The 15,821-nt window shown below is 36.9% G+C and overlaps 1 protein-coding gene and 1 long non-coding RNA gene across 2 annotated transcripts; one reads left to right on the top strand and one right to left on the bottom strand.

Annotated features, from left to right (window-relative positions):
- Positions 1 to 6,389: 6,389 nt before the first annotated feature.
- LOC123675224 lies at positions 6,390 to 11,393 on the top strand. The gene is made up of 3 exons (XM_045610549.1): positions 6,390 to 10,515; positions 10,744 to 11,017; positions 11,099 to 11,393. Exons 1-2 carry the CDS (start codon positions 6,918 to 6,920, stop codon positions 10,770 to 10,772), a joined length of 3,627 nt encoding a protein of 1,208 aa, XP_045466505.1. The 5' UTR covers positions 6,390 to 6,917; the 3' UTR covers positions 10,773 to 11,017; positions 11,099 to 11,393.
- Positions 7,345 to 12,679, bottom strand: LOC123675225. The gene is made up of 3 exons (XR_006746770.1): positions 12,194 to 12,679; positions 11,779 to 12,140; positions 7,345 to 7,482 (listed from the first exon to the last, which is right to left on the bottom strand). It is a non-coding gene; the product is annotated as an uncharacterized LOC123675225 (long non-coding RNA).
- Positions 12,680 to 15,821: the final 3,142 nt, after the last annotated feature.

Here is a 15,821-nt window from a genome sequence, read left to right as displayed (position 1 = left end):
CTGTTTGAAAATTATTATTATTATTATATATATTATTATTGAAATTTAATATGAGGCGCACGCGCACTTCTATATTCTACCTAATAGACTAAGGGCCAGTTGCACCATTTGCCTAAACATTAATTAAAATTTTCAACGTTGATTACTCTATGATTTCTCAAGAGAAATCAGAAATTAATCAATGTTTAGGCAAATGGTGCAACTGGCCCCTAATATAAGGCATATGGCTCGATCTGTACATAGTTAAGAAGAAGAAAAATATTCTATGTTCGTCAACCATGCCGGGTTGACAAATTGTAAGTAACCTCAGTTTAGCGAACATTCTTCCAAGAGTTACTTGATAAACAGTTGTTGAAGTGATATTTCTAGTGGAAAGTTTCATGTTTAAATAGAAAATTGTTTGAATATGGAGGTAATTTTTTTAATACTAGCTTAGGGTTATTTTCATTTATTCGAATATTTTCAAATATCAATTATATTTTATGTAGTTAGTTTTTTTTTATTGGTTTATGGATTTGCAACCATCATAACGAAAAATTTATTACAATTCATGAAATTTCGACTTTTTAGTTTCTTTTCATGTTTTCTGGAAGTCATAGACTACTCCATTCAATGAGAAATTGCAGTTTTCCTTAGTTGAAGTTTGTCCTCGTAAACTCCTTAAGTATATAATTTGCTTGAGACCCCTCTCTTTTTATATCTACGTAAAATTGACTGAATGAACAAAAAAATATGCGGCGCACGCGCACTTCTATATTTTACCCAATAGACTAAGGGCCAGGTGCACCATTTGCCTAAACATTAATTAAAAATTTAAACGTTGATTACTCTATGATTTCTCAAGAGAAATCAGAAATTAATCAATGTTTAAATTTGAATCAATGTTTAGGTAAATGGTGCAACTGGCCCCTAATATTAGATATATGGCTCGACCTGTACATAGTTAAGAAGAAGAAAAATATTCTATGTTCGTCAACCATGCCGGATTGACAAATTGTAAGTAACCTCAGTTTAGCGAAGAGTTACTTGATAAACAGTTGTTGAAGTGATATTTCTAGTGGAAAGTTTCATATTTAAATAGAAAATTGTTTGAATATGGAGGTAATTTTTTCAATACTAGCTTAGGGTTATTTTCATTTATTCGAATATTTTCAAATATCAATTATATTTTATGTAGTTAGTTTCATAGTGTTCTAAATTTTTAAAATACTTTACTTTTGTTTTTATATCCTATAATAAATACTGGTATGGTATATCCAAAGTCACTTGGAGGAAGCCTGAATATTTCAATTATACAGGGGTTGTCAAAGTTTTCAGAAATTTTTTCGGAATTTATGAAAATATTGCTATCAATACTCTCAAATAAACTCCGGTATTTAGCTAATCGTCTTGAAAACAGGAATGTCCCGATTTAATTGATTTTATTGGATGAACAGTTTTAATATTAGATTATATATAAACATTATATTATTATATCTTTGAATATTGATTTTGATTCTGAATACGAGAAATTTAAAATTTATCAAGGAAAAACTTGAACTGAGGAAATACTACAACTTCTGAGTGGAGTAGTCTATGACTTCCAGAAAACTAAAATCGAAATTTGGATAACTAAATTTGACATTTCATGAAATGTCATTAATTATTCGTAATTGAAAATTTTATTGGTTTATGGATCTTAACGAAAAATTTATTACAATTCATGAAATTTCGACATTTCAGTTTCTTTTCATGTTTTCTGGAAGTCATAGACTACTCCATTCAATGAGAAATTGTAGTTTTCTTTAGTTCAAGTTTTTCCTCGAAAACTCTTTAGGTATAGGATTTGCTTGAGACCCCTCTCTTTTTATGGATTTTCAACCATCTTAACGAAAAATTTATAACAATTCATGAAATTTCGACTTTTTAGTTTCTTTTCATGTTTTCTGGAAGTAATAGACTACTCCATTCAATGAGAAATTGCAATTTTCTTTAGTTCAAATTTTTCCTCGAAAACTCTTCAAGTATAGGATTTGCTTGAGACCCCTCTCTTTTTATATCTACGTAAAATTTACTTATGAACCGTTGAGCTTATACTCAAGTATTGCCATATTGCTGAAATTATCATCAACTGAGCTATCTGATAATGCAATAATATACTGGGTGTGCCGTTTGAAATAAGTCAGTAGTAATCTGGTTCCGGTATAAAAGGAAATTGTTTGAATTTTCAGCACAAAATTATTATTAGTTTTCCATAAACAATAGGCCATCGCGGTGAATCACCCTGTACATCATTATCATTTAGCCTTCTGCTTCCACTGAGGGGTATAAATGTCGCCTTACAATAACGAAGAAATAAAATTCAATTCGGCAACGTAGCTGCTAATTTGACATAGAAAATTGGATGTCATTCAAGGATCTCAAGGTCATGCACCTGTTCTACCCTAGTTTGTCTTATCTTCAGACAGAACATTTCCGAATTCATCTCAAACATTTTCGTGCTCTTATAATATTATGCAACGATCAGTTCATCATCGTTGATATCGTTCCTTGATAGCATATTACAGGTCGAGAATAAAGAATAATCAAATTATAACACCGTAGAATAAGATAAGTTTGATTTTGGATGTAACAGCAAAAGCGTTTTTATAGACTAATTCAAGTGACTTTGGATAGACTATATACAGAAATATTATAATTTCCAAAATGATTTCCACTATTATATTGTAATTTGTTTTCAGAATCTACAATTCTTAGAGTTATCTGCGTTAGAAGAAGAAGAGGCCCGTAGAATGAATACCATATTATTTACCAATTCTAGTGAATTCAAATTACCATGGAGAGTTAAACAAAAATTTTGTTCAAGTAAGTATAGAGATCTCAATAGAATTATTTATGGTCAATATGAATATGTAATATAATAATGTATCAACTAATATCACCTTTTTCAGAAAATGAGTGTAGAAAATCTGTAATCAATTACAATGGATTATCAATTACAAAACCTATTATCCAGAATGAGATGACAGAAAAACATTCGAAACCTTCAACTCCCCCTAGTTCAGCTGTAAAAACAGTTGAAATTATTGCAGGAGATAATACAGAGATAATTAAAAATGATTCAAATGGGACAATTGAAAAAATTGAAAGTAGCATCTCGAATAAAAATGAATCTAAAATTGAGGAGCCCACAGTAAATGTATTAAAAAAATCATGGGCTAGTCTATTTGATAAAGATGTTAAAACAATATCGAATGAGAAAATAGACAATAAAATAAATGATTCACATGTAACATCTTTAAAACATACAAAAGTAGTCAAAAAAATAGATTCAGCCACTCATATGTTAGGAGGTGAGTTCAAAACCATATCTTTTTTTATATATTTATCTTACTTTCAACTAACAATTTGCTTACATCTACAGTAGATAATTACTTAGTTGAACCCATTTTACTTGATGAAAAGTGGAATGCTTTGGTTTTCACCTACAAATATCAGTGAAAATTCAAGTTTCTATCATGGTTAGTAATATTTTTTAATTTACAGGATTTCTCAAGAACTATAAAATTGATGGGACCCAAACCAGTTTTAAACCCAGGGGTTTACGAAACAAAAGTAACTTTTGTTATATAAACTCAATATTACAAGCCTTACTTGCTTGCCCACCACTTTGTAACCTTCTCAAACGGTTATCAGAGAACTTCACTCACAATAATGCACTGAAATCAATAACAATGAGTGAAAATATGTAAGTATAAATTAATATAATTTGCAACTTTGATTGAATAACAATTTTATATATGTATTTTAATTATTCAACTATTCCAGGTGTAAATTTATGAATAACTTCGATAATCTGCCCAATGTAAGACGCAAGTCACGTTCAAAAAAGAAGAACAAGAAGCAAACTTTCGTCAATATAGACAATGGCAATTCGTTTGAGGCTTCATCGTTTTATACGTTGCTAAACGGAACACGTAGCGATTCTTTCCTTGTTGAAGGCCGACAAGAAGACGCCGAAGAATTCTTGAGCCTTCTGTTGAATGGACTCAATGATGAAATGATGGAAATAATGAAATTGCTTAACCATTGTAACGAAGTCTGATTATTCCCGTAGGAATAATCAGGCTCCGTCTAAAGAATATTTTATTGTTTTCCGTTTAAATTAATCATTCTGATATATTCCGTAAATATTGGAAATATTTATTAATTGTTCACCGCGATAAAGAAAAAAAGTCCATGCTTCATGTTTTTCAACCGACCAGGGCCTCGAATAATCCGAGTGAAATAATATAAGAAATTATTTATTTCGGCGTTTTTACCGCTGATATATTTTTTTCCATATGTCAGATTACGTTCCGCCAAGAGAATTTTCTCGAAAAACGAGGTTTTTGTCGACATGAAGAGTCACGTGGGCCGAATTCCTTCACCGTCCCGCACCGAAGTTATAAAAGGGGGTAACCGACCCAAAATCGGTAATTCATGTTTAGGCAGTCAGTAGATAGAGTATAGTTAAAATTGATGTTCAGGCATTCAGATAGTTAGTTTTCAGTAGTTTAGATAGTAGAGATTTTCAGATTCAGTAGTATAGTAAAGTTAGTTATTCAGATAGATTTAGGTAGTAGATAGTTCAGTAGTTAGTTAGTTAGATTTAGAAGTTTAGGCAGTAGTTTTAGTTTTAGAAAAGACATTTTGGTTAAGTGGTTACCAGGTGACCGGAAAATAGTAAAATTGGTAATTGAACGCCAATAATTACAAATCCGCTTCTGAGGTCGAAAATCGCCATTTTCATCAGTAAACTTACTTGTTAGTCTTTTTCTGGGGAGTTTGCTAATTTTTACTTGTGACTTTCTTACGAGTGAATATTCAAGGGTTTCATTTGATAGAGACAACGAGAGGGTGGTGTACCGGTGGAGTTTTTTTCAACGCGCTAGGATTAGTTTTCATTCCTTCCCGACTCTACAAAATCCACGATTCTCAATCTCCAAATATCATAATTTCCCGGCTCCCGGATCCGACTAACTTGTTCAACGGTTCTGACTGACAATAAATTGGTGAGGTAAGGACACAGTAGTTGTAGACAGTACAAATTATCTCAGTAACCGAATTAAAGTATACAGATTGATATAATTTATGCTTTTTCTGATTTCCCGTTTTTGCTGAGATTGTCTGTATTGTAGAATTGAATCAATAAACCTATTAATTTTGTTGCGTTGTTTGTTACTTGGTCACCGCTACCATCCTAGGTGACACCGAATCCTGTCTTCACTAAGCTGCCCTGGTAAGGTTTGTCAATTTCTCCCTAAAATTGGCTGGCGCTCGAGATACTACTGCAAAGTGCTGAAGGGCAATTGGCAGAGGCGCCAGTGACGCAAAAAGGACGTTACAAATAGCGCCCTAGCGAGGGACTTGAGAAGACAACGCTACAGAATAGCTCCCGATCTTCAGAAAACGACGCTTAAGGGTGTAAGGACTGAAGAGGAACCGAAGGTCAGTGCAACCATTTTTGTTTTTCTCTCTCTCTGAGTGGAAGAGATTATCTTCTCCTGTTGGAGGAAGATCCGTATATTGTTTAATTTGTTACTGGTACCTAAGTATCAGTGGACTATATTAAAGTGCTATAAACATTTCCGCGTTTGACAATAATTTCCTTTATTAGCAGGAAACCGACATAGCATTGACAGTGTGGACATTTATATCTGAATAACTTTTTTTTTGTTTTGTGTATTGCAGGACTAGAACAATCGACCGCCGGATTTCTTTGTGACTTTTTCGGTTACGTGAAGGGTTACGGAAAGTGACTTTGGGGTGACACTCAGTGACTATCTTTGTGCGCGTTGAATACTGTTTAACGTTGAGTGGTTGGTTCAACTCGGACAGAAAACCAGTGAGTATAATTGAGATACTGCTACCGATTGTTTCATTGTACAATCACTGCAGCTAATATAGTGATATCATACCGCCTTCATATAATAGGGTATTGTTCACTGCTACTATTTACTGATCATCGTTTGAATAAAGAAAGAGTTGTTGTTTTTTCCCTTACACACTTTTATCCTGAGCAACTTTATTCCAGACTGAAACAAGGTAGGGATATAAAAGTCATAAGGACTTGGAGATATTTACTGTGATTTTATTTGCTTTTGAACCATAATAGCTGATTTCTGATAAATAAAGTTGACTTGTTTTTTATTATTGCTGCAACAGTGAATATAAGTTTTTGTTGCTGTGTATTCCTTATTTCTGAGTTTACTGATTGCCTGAAACATTTTTATTTTGTGTTGAATTGCTGAAGAATTTTTGAAACAAGTGATTATCGTTATTGATTTGAATAAAGACTTGCATTGATTTTCTTTGTCTGATATTCCAGGATTGCTGAATTGTTTTTGATTTATTTGAAATATATTTTGACTGTGAATAAAATTGACAATTTGTTATTTTTGAGATTATCTGATTGCTAGAACTGTCAACTGTGTTTGACAGTGAACATTATTTGAACTACTCGGTTAACCCTACTTTTGTTTTCTGGGTTTTTGAATTATTTTGAAGTTGTCAACTGCGTTTGACATTGAATATTTAGTTTCTTCTCGAAATTGTCAACTGTCTGACATTGAAAAATTTTTTGAGAATCATAATAAATTTAAACCAGCTTGTTTTCTGGGAGTTTTCTCATTTTTGATTTTCTTTGACTGTATCAAACAATAATTCAAACTTGAATTCTGTTGTCAACTTGTAATTTTTCAGCATTGTTGTCTATTAGTGTTATTTTTGTGCGAGGGTTAAGGGAAAAATAAGGACTGTTACCGGGAATAGTGAAGTTGGGGAAAGTGTTCGGACTTCAACGGTTAATAAGAAGAGGACAGTGTCGAATAACTTCGATAGATTTCAAATCGATTGTTTGAGTTTGGACTTCAACGATTCAATCACTTAACCTCAACATGGATGTGAATCGACTATTGAATGATGAGCTGACTTATGAGTTACAGCTGAGAGGACAAGTAATAATACCCAGCACAGTAATGCTAAAGAGAAGTTTATTACGACAGGTATTGAAATTGAATTTGCCTCTACAGCCGACAGGAATGAACCCGACACTGGACATTGAGTCATGTCAGAACAAACTCACCGACTTGCTGGAAGCCATTCAACACTTTGACACTGAGAACACCACGAAGGAATATACTCGGATTTCAACAAGATTAATACACATTCAGAGAAGACTGAATTTTATTATCACTAAAAATGAAACCGAGGCACAGATCATAGAACACTTAAAGGAGACTGCAGCTCGGGCCTTGAGTTCATTGGAGGCAACGTTGACTGCTGACAGACAGCAACCATCAACCCGACTGGATGGATCGCTTTTGGAGGCAGAGATTCCACAGTCGCCTGAGATGTCTCCCATTCAACCAACCAAGGTTGCACAACTGAAGACATCACTGATAGATTTGGAAGATGATGAACTCCCACTGCCAACTGCCCAGGTCTCCCATACTGCAACACCTGCAAATAAGTCAAGATTAGTTCAAGTTTTGAATGAAACAAGACAGGAATGTGAGAAGTTACTGCAGAATTTACCAACGATGCCTATTCCTCGACCACAACAGCCGAATATGAATCAACCAGAGGCACCAACTCATAGTCGATGGACCAGCTCTATGAGAAGGGTGTCATTTCCCGATTTGAATGAACCCATGATGAATCTGAACCAGCTGATGACACCGACTACTGCCCAACAAGAATCTGAACCACGACCGATGCCGACCTCAACTATACCCATCCATAAATGGAATATTTACTTTGATGGGACTGATAGTGTGATTGGATTTATAGAAGAGATAGAGAGACTTGCTGAATCCCGAAAGACATCCTTAGAACATGTGTTTGAATCGATTTACGAACTTCTGCGAAAGGATGCCAAAGATTGGTTCATCCCCCGGAGGGGACTCTTCAGAAACTGGGACGACTTCAAGACTCAATTAAAAGAGGCATTCTTACCAGTCAACTATGAAGAGAATCTACTGGATGAAATCAAGAAGAGGATGCAAGGTCCTGATGAGAAGTTACTACTGTACGTCACCCGGATGCAAAATTTGTTCCAGAAGCTGACTTGCAATCGTCCCACTGAGAGTGAACAGATTCGACTGATAAGACAGAGGTTATTGCCATCACTGCAACAGGCTTTGGCCTTTCAAGAGACCACCACGTATGATGAACTCCTGAAAAAGGGAAAAGTTTTTGAAATGGTTCAATGGCAGATGGAACATTATACCAAACCACCGGTTAAACCCAGCCTCATCGATGAACCACATCTAACATATCATCAACGTCGTCAACAGGACTACCCGGCCAACCTCTCTGCAATTTCGGAGAATACTAGACAACGAAACCACAGTACTCGTCAGGAAGCTCCCACACCATCTCCATCTCCGAAGAAGGGCCCGTCAAGACCGCTAACCACAGCCCGAAGGATAGAAGACTGGAATTGCTCAGTATCCCCTAGACCAGATCGTCCCCATCTGCCCTCGAGGCCACCGGAATACTCGACCAACAGAACAGGAAATGCCAACACCTCCCAGGATCGGAATGGATCACCACCGGAGCGAAGAGTGTCCTCCCAGACACAATGCTTCAGATGCGGGGGATATGGCCACCTACGTCGAGACTGTCGAGGGACACCGAAAATGTTTTGCTCCCGATGTCAACGAGAAAATATCCTCTCACGAGACTGCCCATGTCCTCAAAACCGGAGAGGAACGACACCGTCAACTTCAGCGGGACTCCTAACTACAGTAATTCCTATCGTTAGCAACGACAGCTGGCCTCTGGTAGAAGTGCACATTGAGGGAAAGTTATTCCATGCATTGATAGACACTGGCGCGGCAAAGAGCTGCTGTAGTCAGAGGGTGGCCCAGCTGTGTGAAAGAAACGGAATCAAGGGAGAAAAATCAACGACTGAAGCTGTCATGGTAGCAAATGGACAAACTACAGCCATACCGAAGATGTATCACCTTGGAATGGTGATAGCCGATTATGCCCTGAAGAACATAGAATTTTTACTTGTACCCAACTTACCAGTCGACTTAATCCTGGGAATAGAGATGCTGAAGACATACAACTTCTCCCTGGATATCAAGAACACAGAATGTTATCTGGAAGGACGACGGATCCCCAGAGCTAAACAGGTTAGCCAAGAGGTCATAGAGGTGCAGACTCCCGAAAAACACCTCCAGAACCGAAGAGGATCCCACAACAAACTGGCCGACAGCCTGTCAAGAAACCCACTACCGACACTTAACTGTGTCCAACTGAAAGAGACAGATATTCAATGTAAGTGGTACAAAAATAAGTTTCAGGAAGTAGAGAAAGGACCAGAACACTGCCCCGACTATTCCATCATCGATGGAAGACTACACCGACACTTTTGGGATTCATCAGATGTTAGGGAAGCTGGAACAGGCCATCCATGGAAGCTGTGTATACCCACCGAACAGAGGAACGAAGTACTGAAAGAAAACCACGACTCGGCCTTGGCTGGACATCTGGGAATAGCCAAGACAATTGCGAGGATCTCACGGAATTATTACTGGCCAGGTATGTTTAGGGACATTGCGAAATATGTCCGGAACTGCACTTCGTGCCAAAAGTTTAAAGTACCCCAACAGCAACTGGCAGGAAAGATGCAACCTCGAAAGATGGTGGATGCGCCATTCAAGGAAGTATCAACTGATGTAGTAGGACCTCTACCCCGCTCCAAGAAAGGTAATTCCTATATTGTAGTTATGCAGGACAGGTTTACCAAGTGGGTGGAATGTCGACCAGTGAGGAAGGCCAACGCCAAGACTGTCTACATGGCGTTATATGAACAGGTTGTACTGAAGTATGGATGTCCAACCACTGTGATCTCCGACAATGGGAAACAGTATGACAGCCGGCTATTCAGAGAAAACCTCCAGGCTATGGGTATCAATCACCAGTTTACCCCTACGTATACTCCACAATGCAATCCGGTTGAAAGGGCCAACCGAACACTGAAGACAATGATTGCTCAATTCTGCGAGGCAGATCACCGAAATTGGGATGAAAAGGTAGGAGAATTAACCTTTGCTATTAATACTGCTCGACAGGACTCTACAGGATTCACTCCGGCATATCTAAATTATGGAAGGGAACTGCGCATCCCCAAAGCCATATATGCCACGGAACCCAGGAATCAAGGATCTGGAGATCCCAACGAGAACACCGAAGAAAAAGAAGAAAGTTTGACTCACCGTACAGAGCAGATTCAACACCTACTGGAGGCCTATGAGTTTGTAAGGACCAACCTATACAGGGCATTTAATCGACAAGCTCATAACTATAACCTTCGACGTAGAGAAGTTCGTTTCCAGGTAGGCGATCAAGTGCTTCGTCGTACACATCACCTATCATCCGCCGTTAATAACTTCGCATCTAAGTTAGCTCCAAAGTTTGAAGGGCCATTTCTTGTTGTGAAGGTGATTTCACCAGTTATTTATGACCTGAAAGACCGGTCAGGTGAGAAAGTGAATCACGTACATGTTAAAGACCTAAAACCATTTCATAACTAGTAAGTTACTTTGTTAAACTCACCGAGAAAAAGTCAGAACTGAGATAAAAAAAAAAAAAAAAAAAAAAAAAAAAAAAAAATTGTTACTAACTGGTACCTCCCCGCATAAACTAGACCTAGTAATCTGATTTTATACTACTGACATGTTCTTATTATTCTGTGATTTTCTTGTTCAGGCAAAGAGGATGGCGGAGAGTCTGCATAGTCGCTGGGCAGCGATCCAGTGGGGAGATGAGGTGGTGTACGAGCCACGAAGCTCATCACCGGAGACAATACCGGAAGTACCGGTGTTGAGGAGAAGAACGGTGACAGAGGTGAGGATGTCTAGAGCCCCCCAGAGCTCAGTATCGTCAGTACGAGGGAGAAACACCCTAGCAAGAGTGGAGAGGGTGGTGAAACGGACCACTACCCAGTCTACACAAACACCCCCTTTGTGCCAGCTGCGTGCCAGTAAGCAAGATACCGGTTCTAAAATTCCAGTCAGGACGAGTGTGGAAGACAACACCGGTATAACTAAACCATATGTTTCAGATCAAACCACACCGGCCCCCAAGAATGTCCGTACGGTAGGTACGATGGGATCTAGGGTCTATCTGGAGGTGCGATCCAACACTTGCTGGAAGTGCGGCAAGACATGCCCCTCGCGGCAGGAGTGTCGAGGTCCACCACTCCTATTTTGCAGCAGATGTGGTTTGATAGGTACGCAGACCAGGTACTGCGAGTGCGTACCCAGGAAACTGGCCCCACGACCGCCAGCAACTAGGTCGGAACAACCAGCCAGGCATCCATGTGCAAGATGCACAGAAAGGGAGGCCATGCAGCGGAAGATGAGATAGAACAAAAAGAATGATGAAAAAAAATAGAATTGCAAAGAAGATACTGTTGTTTTTGTTCCATAATCCTGTAAACTGTGTAAAACCATATAGGGCCTAACCCAAAATCTGATAACATTATATTCAAGACTAGTAGACTGATTTTTAATCTGTAAATGTTGATGAAACTGAATAGTACATAATAAGTCCGTGAATATTATACAATAAAAACAATTCCAGTCACTTGCCCCGAATTTCAAAGGCCATCAGATATAAATTAGTAGTTTCACTGTGTAATCTATTTGAAGAATGCCATTTCTAATCTCTTACTGTTCTGATAAATTACTGAAATATTCCGCAGTGTTACAGATGAAGTTTTCTAAGAGGCTAGATACTCACCGATGAGAATGAATGCTGGAGATAGGCAACACACCTTTCATCGGATGATCAGCTGTAGGCCCAATTCCACCGAAGACATGATTCCTGAAGATTTATTCATATCATCATCCAAGAAAGAAGTACTTGAAGAATTGGACATCATGACCTGTCAATTATTACTCTGGTGGACATCTGGATTCCATTTCAATTTTCCTATAGATAATTTAAACTGTATAACTGGAAGAATTTTCACCGTTCTGAAAATTTCACCATACAGTCACTGATTCCTTGTAATGCCCGCAGGTAAATCAACCAGTATATTCCATATATTCAATGGGTTTGGAATGGTTTCGACTCATCTGACTGGGAACTTCGACGTCCCTCTGAAATAATGTGGCATGAGTCATCGAGATATGGAAATCACAGAACTACTCACCGGAGAATGGGATAATCCACACCTGACATCAGAATTTTCACCGACACTTGGAAACTTCATGGAAATGGGAATGAGTTCTACTCCACAACCCCGAGATGAAGAAATTCCCCAAACATGTACACATTCAAATCACCCCGGATGACAGAAGAAAGAAGACGACGTTTGAATTTGACATCGATTCATAGAGCAAAGTTTTATTTTTATATGTCATACTGTCTACAACAGCATTATAATCTTTGATAGCGTAACGTAACAGTCAGACCCGTACTTCCCATATATCCCGCGTAATAAGACAGGATAGTATTCGGTTATTTTTTGTTTGTTTTTTAGAATTCAAATTTCTGTTTCACCGTAACTTGAATTTTTCCGAACCAGGGGGGATGTAACGAAGTCTGATTATTCCCGTAGGAATAATCAGGCTCCGTCTAAAGAATATTTTATTGTTTTCCGTTTAAATTAATCATTCTGATATATTCCGTAAATATTGGAAATATTTATTAATTGTTCACCGCGATAAAGAAAAAAAGTCCATGCTTCATGTTTTTCAACCGACCAGGGCCTCGAATAATCCGAGTGAAATAATATAAGAAATTATTTATTTCGGCGTTTTTACCGCTGATATATTTTTTTCCATATGTCAGATTACGTTCCGCCAAGAGAATTTTCTCGAAAAACGAGGTTTTTGTCGACATGAAGAGTCACGTGGGCCGAATTCCTTCACCGTCCCGCACCGAAGTTATAAAAGGGGGTAACCGACCCAAAATCGGTAATTCATGTTTAGGCAGTCAGTAGATAGAGTATAGTTAAAATTGATGTTCAGGCATTCAGATAGTTAGTTTTCAGTAGTTTAGATAGTAGAGATTTTCAGATTCAGTAGTATAGTAAAGTTAGTTATTCAGATAGATTTAGGTAGTAGATAGTTCAGTAGTTAGTTAGTTAGATTTAGAAGTTTAGGCAGTAGTTTTAGTTTTAGAAAAGACATTTTGGTTAAGTGGTTACCAGGTGACCGGAAAATAGTAAAATTGGTAATTGAACGCCAATAATTACAAATCCGTTTCTGAGGTCGAAAATCGCCATTTTCATCAGTAAACTTACTTGTTAGTCTTTTTCTGGGGAGTTTGCTAATTTTTACTTGTGACTTTCTTACGAGTGAATATTCAAGGGTTTCATTTGATAGAGACAACGAGAGGGTGGTGTACCGGTGGAGTTTTTTTCAACGCGCTAGGATTAGTTTTCATTCCTTCCCGACTCTACAAAATCCACGATTCTCAATCTCCAAATATCATAATTTCCCGGCTCCCGGATCCGACTAACTTGTTCAACGGTTCTGACTGACAATAAATTGGTGAGGTAAGGACACAGTAGTTGTAGACAGTACAAATTATCTCAGTAACCGAATTAAAGTATACAGATTGATATAATTTATGCTTTTTCTGATTTCCCGTTTTTGCTGAGATTGTCTGTATTGTAGAATTGAATCAATAAACCTATTAATTTTGTTGCGTTGTTTGTTACTTGGTCACCGCTACCATCCTAGGTGACACCGAATCCTGTCTTCACTAAGCTGCCCTGGTAAGGTTTGTCAATTTCTCCCTAAAATTGGCTGGCGCTCGAGATACTACTGCAAAGTGCTGAAGGGCAATTGGCAGAGGCGCCAGTGACGCAAAAAGGACGTTACACCATGACGAAAATATTCAAGCAGCTAAAAAAGAAGTGAAAATAGATGTGGATGATTGGAAAGTTGTGGGTCCTAAGAACGAAGGGAATGTAACAAGAGAAATACAAATGGACAAGACACCGATTAGTGATATATTCGGAGGACTTCTATGTTCAAGAATCCATAAAACCGGAGACGAAACTTCAGAAAATATTGAACCATTCCTAACATTGCCAGTAAATATTAAGAAAGCAAATAACATAGCTGAAGCATTAGAAGGCCTTACAACCAAGAACAAACTAGAGGGTCTGACATCATCGAAAACGAAAGAAACGGTTGAAGCATGGCAGCAAGTGATGATAGAGAAGTTGCCTGTAGTTTTAGTATTACATTTGAAATGCTTCGAATACAGAATGAATGGCTGCACTAAAATAATGAAGACTATAAAATTTCCCATCAATCTGCAGATTGATTCTAAAATATTATCTGGAAGGACGAATACTTCAGCGGAGAGACAATATAAATTAATATCTGTAGTATACCATGTAGGAAAGGAGGCCAGCTATGGGCATTATATAGCAGATACTTTCCATTCGGGGTATAATACATGGTTGAGGTTTGATGACTCTAAAATAAACAGAGTTACGGAAGAAAATGTTCTTAAACGTCAAGGAGATAGAGTTCCTTATTTATTATTTTATCGAAGGAGTGATACGGTGTGAAGTGTAAAAATTCATTGATATAGTTGTTAATTTGTACAGATTAGATTCAAGGATGCTGAACATTGTAATATTTTTCTGTTGTTTCATGAGTAATGCCATGTATTGTATTTCGGGAGAATATGATAAATTTACTATACAATGTTATATATATATATATATATATATATATATATATATATATATATATATATATATATAAAAAATAAATATTATATTTTAATAAACGGACTTTGTATAAATGTAAAATTTTGTTTGTTTTATTTTGAAGAAATTTCTTTTCCTAAAACTTAAATTGAATTTTTGCAAGAACTACGATCTCAGAAGGAAAAAAGATCGTCTTCGTGAAAATTCCAATAAACCATAAACAGTATTAGCTATTTCAGGACTTTGGACTCTTTATTCCTTTTTCTTTGCTCTTGAAATCAGGTGAATTTCGCTCAATGTAATAAAAAAAAACTTGACCAAACTTTATAATTTTCCCCTGTGTTCAGCGGCGCTACGTTCTCCTACTTCTGTAACCTAGATAAATGAGGATATTTTGGAAGATCGTACCTCATGCACTCGAATCATGTAATTTTTTTATGTTTCACAAAAATCACAAATATACCAGTCATGAACTCTGAATTAACCTATATCTATAATGACCCAAAACAAAACACTCATTAATTTCCGTTTTATAACCTGTTATTCCTTTTCCTGGGTCAGAACAATTTTTCTGGAGAATTCTCGTCTCTGATTACTATAAAATTTCTTTTTTCTATTGGTCCTCTAATTCACTTGAAAATCAAAACTTGTCATATTTTTATAATCAAATTGTCGTTTGGTAAATGCAGGAATTATTTTTATTACATGACAACGTACAAAATACAATAGATGCTTAAATGGACGTAGTAAAACCTTCGTTAGAACAATACAATCTACATAGACCCATTACAGTTCTGCAGGTATAAAAAGAATGACTAAGCGGACTCTGAGAACATTAAATCCTTCAAGAATACACTTCGTGTTCAATTATATGGAATTTTCAAAAAATCTTTGTTTTCTGATTTAGTTTTGTTAGGGGGTGATGCTAGTCACAGTTGATGTGTTTACATTTTTAGAACTCAGATTTAAAAGAATAGAATAATTCGTCGTTTCGCAATTCAGAATCAAACAATAATTGACCAATGAAATAGAGTAATGTCTAGAAATGACAATGCATATGAAATATGAAAGCAAGGTTTCAAATGAATAAACTGTGCAGTCGATT

The sequence above is a fragment of the Harmonia axyridis genome, chromosome 3, assembly GCF_914767665.1.
Source record: "Harmonia axyridis chromosome 3, icHarAxyr1.1, whole genome shotgun sequence".
In the NCBI taxonomy this organism is placed as follows: domain Eukaryota; kingdom Metazoa; phylum Arthropoda; class Insecta; order Coleoptera; family Coccinellidae; genus Harmonia; species Harmonia axyridis.
Note: the sequence above shows the minus strand (reverse complement) of the source record. Positions and strands in the feature narration are given on the sequence as shown.

Bases quoted from the DNA above. Each gene is read 5' to 3' on its own strand.
- LOC123675224 (XM_045610549.1), top strand. From the start codon at position 6,918: ATGGATGTGAATCGACTATTGAATGATGAGCTGACTTATGAGTTACAG. The intron at 10,516-10,743 runs GTGAGAAAGTGA...TTTCTTGTTCAG, and splicing joins TGACCTGAAAGACCGGTCAG to GCAAAGAGGATGGCGGAGAG.